General features: G+C 36.4%; 2 protein-coding genes across 2 annotated transcripts; one reads left to right on the top strand and one right to left on the bottom strand.

Annotated features, from left to right (window-relative positions):
• The first annotated feature begins 2,104 nt into the window (after positions 1-2,104).
• LOC145618141 (uncharacterized) lies at positions 2,105-2,935 on the top strand. Its single transcript, XM_081672932.1, has 2 exons — positions 2,105-2,575; positions 2,660-2,935. Exons 1-2 carry the CDS (start codon positions 2,222-2,224, stop codon positions 2,831-2,833), a joined length of 528 nt encoding a protein of 175 aa, XP_081529058.1. The 5' UTR covers positions 2,105-2,221; the 3' UTR covers positions 2,834-2,935.
• Positions 2,936-3,578: 643 nt separating this feature from the next.
• Positions 3,579-10,562, bottom strand: LOC145617511 (pumilio homolog 1-like). Its single transcript, XM_081672220.1, has 9 exons — positions 9,296-10,562; positions 7,229-8,679; positions 7,005-7,146; positions 6,721-6,828; positions 5,798-6,010; positions 5,591-5,701; positions 4,637-4,831; positions 4,258-4,432; positions 3,579-3,934 (listed from the first exon to the last, which is right to left on the bottom strand). Exons 1-9 carry the CDS (start codon positions 9,923-9,925, stop codon positions 3,897-3,899), a joined length of 3,063 nt encoding a protein of 1,020 aa, XP_081528346.1. The 5' UTR covers positions 9,926-10,562; the 3' UTR covers positions 3,579-3,896.
• Between the last annotated feature and the right edge of the window lie 223 nt (positions 10,563-10,785).

The raw sequence follows: 10,785 nt of genomic DNA, 5'->3' as shown, positions 1-10,785 counted from the left end.
TAAAAAATGATGGAAAAATAGTAAGAGTTGGAAATTATATTTCACCATTTGATATTAAAAAAATAAATTATTGCACTTTTTTTTTTTTTTTTTAAGGAAACCTATAAAGAGAGACTAATTAAATTCTCCGTAAATCAAAAAAGGCTACAATTACATTAAGGATACAATTACAAGATATTTAAGTTTCTCTAATTTTCTCTAAAAAAAACTTATTAAAAAAAATTTACCAGGCTTGTAGATCAACAATATATTTGTTTTTTCATTATAAAAACCATTATTAGAAACTAGTTAAGTAATTTTGTGAACTAATTAGTAGTTAATAATAAGTTAGGTAACTATTCTAGCAAACTTCTTTATACCCAATTTCCACAATAGAGTTATAGCTGCAATTACAGAGTAGTTGATAACTTGATACTTATATTTGATACTCGTATTATTTTTAATCTATGTATTTTTTATTCACATAGTCACCTAGTATGTAGTAGTGTAGTACTCATATTAATCTACTTTCTCTTCATGTCAATATTTAAGCATTCAAATTCTGCTTAGATTTTTTTTTTTTTTTTTCATCATAAAAAATTAATAAAAACTATTGAAATTTGTAAAATTATAACAACATTGGAGTATTTTAAAATGATGTTTTTGGGTTTGATTGAAGGTGACATGTGATTATCCATAACGACAAAAAGTAAATTCCTCAAAAAAAAAAAAAAAAAAAAAAAAAAAAAAAGGTTAAAATCACTTACCGACTAGCGAATCAGGCAGTGACAGCGTGGAAATTGGGTGCACTTTTTAAGCTTTGCTGGAATTTAATTGAAAAGGGTATTATAGGGAATTCATGCTAAGTGGAGCAACACCGCCATAATGGCGTGACTTTTGCTAAAAGACAGACCAATTAGGAGAGAGAGCTTTTGTGTACAGCTGTCAAAGTGGAGGGTGAGATAATATTGACCGTTGGATGAGGAGAGAGAAAATTAATAAATGAATCTAACGGTGATGGAGAGTGCTTCGTAATTCAGCAAAGGAAGGCCGCAAATTTGATCTTAAATAAAGAGTGACGTTAACAGTCGATTTTTCATGTGGAGTGTTGAGGTTTTCGCACGTGTGAGTGATTAAGCCTAAAGCCTTTGTCATTTATAGTTTGTTCACGTTTACTGAACTGAGCTGAATTGAGCTGATTGGAGCTGAACTGAACTGATTAAAGCTGCAGTGAACTGAAATAAATATTTTATGAGAGAAAGAAATTAGGAGCTGAGCTGTAATGAACTGATTGGAGCTGAACTGAACTGAAATTAAGTTGAAGTGAACAAACCCTTAGTTCTACAGAGTACGTATTTTTTTTTGTGTTACACAATTAGTCTGTTACCATTTGACCAACACATAATACCTACAATAATACAATACACATCTTGACATATATATTATGAACTTTGAAGACATGCTTCACATTCACTTTAATTTTGAATTTTTTGAGGCCATATGTGTGGTGGTTGAAAGTAGAAATTGTTTTATACACCCGAGTGTACGATACACTCAAGAGTATTTTTTGCTCATTTTGATGATTATTGCTCACTTTATCATCAAATGAACAAACAAATACTCTTGAGTGTACCGTACACTCGGATGTATATAACAATTTCTCTATAGTATTCACTTTGCCTCTAACTATAAACTTGGGTCTTTAAATCTGAGAAAAAAAGTAAAATTGTGTATCATTGCCTTCAAATTTAGCCTTTGGAGAACATTTTCAAAGTTAACAAGGTTAGACATCAAATTCTTTCGGAGGGAAGGATTTAAAATAAACTCCAGACACCTACTTATTTTACGGAACCATCTAATTCATATCTTGTCCCACCCCCATTATCATATCTTAAGATGCCTTTGCCTTGGCCTTGGCGTGTCTTGGTTGGCCGGCAACACAGAAGGGTTTCCAGCTACCCAGATAGTCATGGACCAGACTGTTTAAATCCTGAAGTTTTGTCATGTTTACTAACAATGTACATGTACAAACTCAAGGCCCAATTTAAAGGATACTATATCAATATGGCAAATGGTCATAAAATGTATGTAAGCCCAAATCCAAGCCTATGTTCAAAAATCAAATTTCAAAATAATTTAGACAAAAAAAAATGAGGTGATCTTAATTTCATAAAACACTTTTCCTCAAAAAAAAAAAAAAAAAATGCTTTAATTGATGAGCCAAAAAACTACCAAATGAATCATGGCTACAACACCTTCAGCATCATCTCTCTTCCCTTTCTCAGCACCAATTCATCGACAAGAACATCAAAATAATCACAAAAACAACATTGTTTCTACTTTCATCTTCAACAACAAATCCCAACCACTCAATTTATCTCTCACCTTATCCAAACATAAACCCTTCAATTTTACTCAAAAACCCAGAAATTTAAAAGCATTAGCTGCTGTTTCTGCTGAAGATGCAGCAGTAATTCCATCAGAAACAACCCAGGAAATAGTCTCTGCTACAACTTCTGGGGATGATGGTGTTTCCATTATTATTTCAATTCTTTTGTTCATTGCTTTTGTTGCCCTCTCAATCCTCACTATTGGGGTAAGTAACTTCTTCATTTCTTGTCTAATTTACTACTTAATTCAATTCAAAGCCAAATTTTGATTTTAATGATTTTGGGAGCAGGTAATATATATTGCAGTGACAGAATTTCTGACAAAAAGAGAAAGAGAGAAGTTTGAGAAAGAAGAGGAAGCTAGAAAGAGTAAGAGAGTTGGGAAGAAGGGTAAAGTGAAAGCTAGAGCTGGTCCTAGAGGTTTTGGTCAGAAGAAGATTGATGATGATTTTGAAGATGATTAGTTAAAATATTTTGTTTCATTTTGCTTCATTTTTGGCTAATTGTATTAAATTAGTGGATGATTGAATCAATACAAATTAATCACATTCTCGAGTTCTTGCAAATTGATGGTTGGTATGTCATGATTCTACTTGACACAATAATATTGTTGGGTTAAAGGATTTCCTAGAAGTTGCTTGTGACAGAGCTACTCAGGAAATCATCTTCTTTTTTTTTTTCCAAAAGTAATTAATTAATTTCCCCTTTGTCAAATGACTGTTAAACAATAAAAAGTTCAGATGAATAAAAATCAAGTATTAATGTGAATAAAACACCATATAAATATAGACTTTCTTCCATTTGACAAAGAGCTTACGAGCCACTAAAAATTACTATGTATTATGAACAAGCAACTGCTGGAATTGCTAATCATGGAAGATGTTCAGTTTCATTTTAGGTTGGTGGTCAAAACTAAAAATATGAAGGGCAATTTCCTTGCTCTAGTCTCAAACAAATGAGATTGACACTAATTCAGTAGATACTCTTTCAATCTCAAAATATATGGAAAATGTCAATGTAATAAAGATTACTGAACACGAAAAATAGGGTTAGAGGAGTAAGACGAGAAGAATTAGCTGAACAAGATTGTACTTTCTTTTTTTCTTCTTCTGGGAAATAGAAAGAACATCGATACCATACAAGGAAAATTTCTGAGCTTCCTAGAACATCAACAGCTCTCGACATGGCCACATTTGTACAGTCAAGATCACTAGAAAAAAACCTACCCTTCACCATTCAATGATTTTTTTTACACCCCTGTATGCTCACTTTTATCTCTGCAGGAGCAAAAGCATATATCACATCTGCAGTGCAGCTTGCTCGATTCTATGTATAGCCTTAAAACTACAAAATGTACAATTTCCCAAGTACAAAAGCAACAACCTTTATTCCTGGGCTCCCTAACCAAGCCTTCGAAGGAGTGGCGGAGCAATAACTAAATCTTAAGCGAAAGAAAAAAGAGAAGACTGAAAAAAATGAAGCACAGTAGCTTCAGTCAGCTGTACAAACACTGGTTCACTATCCCACCTACACAGGCTGTGGAGACTGCCCGGCAATTCTCCTTTCTGCATAGGAAAGATATTTGCAACATTAGCACAGAAAATCAGATAAAAAAAATATATTTAGAAAAAAAAAAAAAAAAAAACAAACAAACATCAGCATGTGCAAATTTTGCCATCTAAACACAGCTATACTTGTCAAAACACTTGACAAATCTAATTGATCACAACTCTAAAGAGACATGTGACAGAAATGGAAATGACAACATCAGCGAACTAATTGCACTTTCCAAAGTTGTCAACCCCATAAAAGTACAGCAAATTCAGCAGAATATGCAAAAAACTCTGTACAGAACAACGGATATGAAAAAGAAGATCATGGAGTGTACCTCCTGCAGCAACAAGTTTTTCTACACGTGCAACAATATGCTTCCCATATGTGTATTTCTTCAATGCATTCAAATGAACCTTAATTCGTGATAGGATATGCTCCCTCTTCTGATCACTGCAGGTTTCCAACACCTTCTGAACAACATAATTAGCGAATTGGTCTTTCATCATTGCCTGAACAAAATAAGAAAGAGCGTGATCAATAAATTTTTAGGCATCATTGGAGTGAAAGTTATAAAGTTTCACTACAAATATTTATTTTTTCAATCATAAAAGAAAAAGATAATGGAAAATCCTAGAAATCATAAAGTTAGTGCTTAAAGAAATTGAAAGAAGGCTTAAAACGTGATTCAAGCTGATTTCAAGCATCTCATTTACCTGGAGAGGCTCATTTTCATCAGTTGTTCCAAGCATCTCATTTACCAGAATCTCTCGTTCTTCAGCATTGCCAAAACTCAGACATTTTTCGACAACATTGGATGCAAACTTTTGCTGGCTCATCTGCACAATGTTACCAGCTAACTCCTTGATTATAGCTGTCCTTTCATGTGGCTTCCCATGCTCCAGCACATGCTGCTCAACAGAAGTGAAAAACATTCATAAAAGGTGACTATGCATCCAACAAATCATCAGATACTAAAACCTTCTAGCATCAAAGTATGAAAATGAATGGATAAGCAAACATGATAAGAAACATAACTAGGAAGACACCAAGAACACAAACCAAGCAGACAACACAACACCACCTATCCCTTTTTTCTCCTCCACCATCCCTCCCCTTTCCACATCCTCTGCACTAGTGATCTGAAACACTTCTATAGAAAAGCTATGGAGAATCGACTTCCTATATCGACTGAACTGAATAATTTGGGAATGATTTTTTCTGCTTGGAGACAGGTTATACATATAAATATAATTGAAAGCCAAAGGAAAAGTTGCTATCAAGTTCATATGAGGAAATGTGAATATTATAGCAGCCTAGGGAACCTACAAAAGTCACTATACATCCTGTGATCCCCAGAAAGAAATTAAAGCCTTAATGTGAATACTCATGTACAAGTTCCTAAGATTAAAGCCTTTTTTTTTCCAAATATCTAAGTTTCTACCATTCGACCGAGGGTAGATAAATTAAGAATTGTATTTCATCAGAAGATTGCCATAAAAGCAGGCATTCCCAACTTTTCAGACTCGTATAAAAAGCTGTGATAGTATAAATGTGATTCAAAGATTTTTCTTCTATTGTTAACTTGATTTATAAAGATCCAATGCCGAACAGTCAAATACAGTGTAATTTTAAACCCATGTTCCAAATTCCAGATAAAGATAACAAACCTGAACCACATAATTTCCATACTGATCTTGAGCCAACATGCTAACTGAACCCAGAATCTCATCCATAACTTTGCTCTGAGTGTGTGGGTCTTTGCAGTGCTCCAGAACTCTCTAAAAGCACAAAATACACCAATTAAACTAGGTGCTTCTTTTTACGAAGTAACAAAAGTGCAATAACTTTAGCAACTTAAGCATCGAGGTAGAAACCTGAATCACACGGCACCCATAAGGATGAGTTGAAAGAGTAACAACTTGATCAAAGAATGATTCAACTATAAACTGAATATGGTCTTCAGGGACACATTCAATGCATTTCTGGATTACATGGTTCCCATTTTGATCACGCACACATCGCATAATATGACCATCAAGTTCTTGAACCATTTTAATCTTCTGATCCAGATCAACTACTTCAATGGCCTGCCAACCAAAATAGGTAAAACAAGTCTTAAGAAAACCACCGAATCTAATATGTCTTCAATAGACTTTATGAAATCAAATAAATAGATCACAGTAAAGCAACTGTCAATACAATTTTACTTTTACAAGGGAATATATTAAAAATGGAATGTTAAGTAAATAATAAGCTTTCAGATCAAAATGCAGTAATTAACAAGAAAGCAGGCTATAAACAATGTGTCATTCTTGGGAAACTAATATTGTTGTAAAATAAAACATCTCCATTACATTTGTAAAGTCAGAGCCTTTCAGTTAACAAGCCAATTAAAAGCCAATTAACACCATGAACAAGGCAGTGGACACATATAATAAGTGCTAAACAATTACAATACAGAAGTTACCATTACCCAAGTAATACAAAACCAAAATGAAGAAACAAGAAAGAACGATTACACAAATATGAATTCTTTATCATAACACTCAAAACTAATTGACGTGAAAGGAATATAGCACAAGCTTGGTAGCAGCACTTTAGGTTTTAAAACCATCATTGTAAATAGAATAACAAAATAGTATGTGTGAAATGATACTTTAGAACTTCAGCATATCTCCAAAACAGTAAGCCTGCAGAAAATAACTCCCAATCTGAAAAACAAAGCACCTCTTTACAAAAACCAAAGCACCTCATTACAAAAACCAAAGCAATTAAGATAACGTGCGAATTAACATACCTTCTGGATAACACGACAGCCATACATTTGCAAGCTAAGGTTCAACACGTGACCATCAAGCTTGATGGCAAGTTCTCTTCTTTGAGTATCCATTCCATGCTCAAAGAACTGCAAATAGCAACAGATATTGTACAGTAAAGATAGAGTAGAGTGGAAAAAGATATTAGTAATAAATCAATTCTATCATAGACAAATGCAGCTGTGCAAATCAGGACCTAACAAGGAAGAGTTCATTTTGAGATACTACACAAGTGGGAAAAGGTTTTTTAAAAAAATGAAATCACCTTCTGAATCACATAATTCCCAAACACATCAGTCATTAAAGAAAGCGCTTGAGGAATAATCTCTTCAAACACCATATTTTTCTCTTCCGTAGAAGCAGTTTCAAGTTTTTGCTGGATGAAACGACTTCCATACTGATCGGCACTGTTTGCATAACACAATAATTAGAAATCTAACTGGCAAGTTGCACCCAAAAGAAAAGCACAACATACACACACAGACATACCTGAATTCAACAACATGACCAGCAATTTCTGAAAGCTCAAAACACTTTGTCTTATTACTCTTAAACTCCTCCAACAGTGAGGATCCAAAGGCACCATCCACGTGCCAAGGTCCCATGGCACCACCCCCTATGTTTCTCATCGTAGAAGGATATCGCATGTTAAAATCATTGTGCCTGATAGGACTACCGGGACCAGCAGGCGAGTTTGGAATAACTGGACTTGTCAATGGACTTCCAGGGTAACCCATGCCGACCCCATAAGCATGATTCCCATAATAACCATGATTAGAACCACCGGTTTTGTTTCCCAAAGGAGCCCCATATTGTGACTTCTGAGGCGACATCACAGAACCCATGTATGCCTTTTGAAGTAACTCGATATAATACTTATCGGGAGACTGATCACTCAAAGCAGCTACATGTGCAGCATACTCAGCAGATCTTAAATACTGGAGATACATAGCATCTGCAAGAGAAGCCTGCAGAGCATTTCCTGACATTTGATTCCCTAATCGACCAGAATCTGGAGAAGCTGGCATATTCTGTCCAGGCAAACCACCAGCCATAACTCTTGAATCCATCCCATGAACACCCATTGCCGAAGCTGCAGCAACATTTTCCAGTAATGGAGGCAGATTGTAGTTCCCAATTTGGCCTCCCATGACAGGTGAATTCAAGGAAAATCCACCCAAGCCATAATTTGCAAATGATGACCCGGCGCCATCCATTTGAGTATAATGAGGCGGCAAACCTCCTCCATTTAAAGAGGATGGAGATGATCCCTTAGAGTATGGAACACCAGTATTATAACCAGGTTTAGGATGCTCAACCTGGGGGCTCCTGAGATCAGAGCCACCCATATTACCTCTAGCCGCAGAGTGAGTAGCGGTAGGCATATGCAGATGACCAGGTTCAGACTTCTTCATATATGAATGTTGCTTAACATGCTCATGACCACCTGGCATACTAAACATGTAGTTATGGTTATCGGAACTGTCTTGTTCAATCTGTGATGGCAAATGATTTCCATTGTCAAGATTACCATTTGTCTTAAGATTCATGCCAGACAAAGCAGCTACCAGATCAGAAGAGTCACTCATCCCTGATGACATGCCATTGAAAGCATTTTGACCGGCAGTACTCTTTTTCGATGCTCCTGCCCGACCCTCGCCAATCGGGGTTGGGCAAGGACTTGGAGCCCGAGCTATATGTTGAGGATCAGGTGTAGTGCTTCTAGACAAGGGTGTGCCCAATGCAGCAGCATAGGAATATGAAGCAGGTGAAGCAAGACTCTGGGAAACAGAAGACCCCTGAATATTCGAACCTTCACGACGCAAAAGAGCCAGCTCGGCTTCAGCTGACCCTAGTGTATCAACATTTTCATCAAAAGCATTGCGGCTGGCGGGGCGAGAGGGATGCCTTGATGGTGGATTAGAACGTCCCAAATCATTCTGTAGGAATTAAATAAGATAATAAACAGTATATGAGAAGGTGAACATAGAGAAAGAAAGATAGGGGAAAATTTACTAGCTAAGATTGATAGCTTAACTAGTAAGTTCATGGGCATTGGATAATCATGGAGCATTGAGTTGGCTCCAAAAGCAGACGACGACTTAAACAATTATATGCCCAGCACTTTGAACAATTAAATCTTCCAACACAAATTAAAAGCTGTATAGAACAGATATTTGACTCCCAATAATTGCAAGATTAAGCAAACATGGTCAAGTGCAGCACAATCTCCAGTACAACTTTGTCCATTTACAAACAAGGCAAGAAATCATCAGCTCCCAGTAAACACACCCTAAAAATATGGTATGGTTCACAAGAATTGCCAGTCACCGCAATAATCAGTCAAGAAAGTTAAACAAGACCAAAATCCTGGTGCTAAACAAATGAACATGCCTCAAAGTGTACGTTATGATCACACAAACATGCCAAAGATTATTCCAACCAATAATGGAACTACGAAAGGTCATCAACAAGCAATACCAATACTTAGAAAGAATCAACACAGGCCAAACAATAGGTTAGTGCCACAGAAGTATAACTGCACCAAACTATTACCTGAAATATTTCTGCCAGACTCTTCTGTTTAGCTCCAAGTCCAATACCTGGCAGCCCAGGGAGTCCATCCTTACCCCAATCAGCTGACCCCTGAACTTTCTCCGGCTCAGCCTCCCTTTCCTCTTTCTTTGAACCAAACCCAGGAGGCATCAGAAAGGGTGACCTACCAGGCCCATTCTCGGTCTTATTCACTTTCCTCTTATCCCCAATTCCACCCAACACCGAGTTCCCACCTTGCGCCCGTTGGGCATACCTCCAATCCTCCTTGGACAAAAGGGGCGGGGGCAACCTAGGATTTAAGTTGACATTCGAATAATAATACGACAGATAAGCAGGATCAGACCTAAGCTCCTCCTCAGACATAACCCCATTGCCATTCTTACTTAGGGATAATTCAGAAAAGGCATCAGTATTCCCAAATAACCCTCCTACCGCACTCAATGAGCCCTCTACAGTGGGAGGGGCTGAACCACTCCGGTAAATATTGAGCTCGCGCTCGCGATCATCAGCTGGGTCTTGCTGCCGCCTCTGTTCGCGGAGCAACATCCCTATCTCCTTCTCTAATTCATCCCCAAATGATCCATCATTGTTCCCACCAATCATCGGTCTCCTTCCCAATTCAGATAACATTATCAAACCCAAATTAAATAACACAATACCAAAAGTTGACAAATTACACCAAACCCACAAACCCTAGAAACCCTAATTGCATACAAAGCTGAAAACTTTCCAAAAACCCTAAACACCCTAATTTTATATAGAGTATTTACAACTACACCCAGTTTTTTTTTCAAAACCCTAATTCCCTAAAACCCCAAATTCATCAAAATCCAATTATTATTATGATTATTAATGATCAAGCATCAATCTTTTTCTTTACCCAATTAATAATTTCACAAAACAAAATATGGGATAGAAAAGAAAAGATTATCTGGGTCTGATTGATCGGACGATGATCAAGCAACAGCATACGCCATGTTTGAATACTTCAATCACAGAGTAAAACCCCTCCAGAAAAACTGCAAAATGAGTAAAAAAAATTGAAGAGAGAGAAAATTTAGAGAGAGAAAATAATCGGAGAAGGGGTTATTCAACGACTGAGATCAATTCCGGCGGCTATTTAACAAAAGGGTTTCCTTAGCTTGTTTTCCCCCCTCTTCTTCTTATTACAAGAACCCCTGTTTAGGGTTTTTGTATCATGAAAGAGGACTTTTTTTTTTTTTTGGTGAGAGAAAAATTAGAGGAGAGAGAAAATGTGTTTTTCATCAAAATACTGAATAAATACTGCTGCTCACCTGACCCTTTTTCTTTTAGTAACCCTTTTTAACAAACATTATTATTGTTGTTTGCTAATTGCTGCTAATGCCTACACCTTTCATAGTTAATTGACCTCGAAAAGTACTTAAGTTGAGGTTCCGCTCTGATCAGGCACTTCTTTGATTTTCCTGATCGTATTGAGATATAAGCTAATATATACGCTGAGATATACG

Source organism: Chenopodium album, chromosome 26, assembly GCF_948465745.1.
Source record: "Chenopodium album chromosome 26, dcCheAlbu1.1, whole genome shotgun sequence".
Classification (NCBI taxonomy): domain Eukaryota; kingdom Viridiplantae; phylum Streptophyta; class Magnoliopsida; order Caryophyllales; family Amaranthaceae; genus Chenopodium; species Chenopodium album.
Note: the sequence above shows the minus strand (reverse complement) of the source record. Positions and strands in the feature narration are given on the sequence as shown.

Coding starts and splice junctions, on each gene's coding strand:
- LOC145617511 (XM_081672220.1), bottom strand. CDS start 9,925: ATGTTATCTGAATTGGGAAGGAGACCGATGATTGGTGGGAACAATGAT. Junction 6,829..7,004: donor GGAATTATGTGATTCAGAAG/GTGATTTCATTT, acceptor TGCTATTTGCAG/TTCTTTGAGCATGGAATGGA. Junction 4,433..4,636: donor ATGAAAATGAGCCTCTCCAG/GTAAATGAGATG, acceptor TATTTTGTTCAG/GCAATGATGAAAGACCAATT.
- LOC145618141 (XM_081672932.1), top strand. CDS start 2,222: ATGGCTACAACACCTTCAGCATCATCTCTCTTCCCTTTCTCAGCACCA. Junction 2,576..2,659: donor TCTCAATCCTCACTATTGGG/GTAAGTAACTTC, acceptor TTTTGGGAGCAG/GTAATATATATTGCAGTGAC.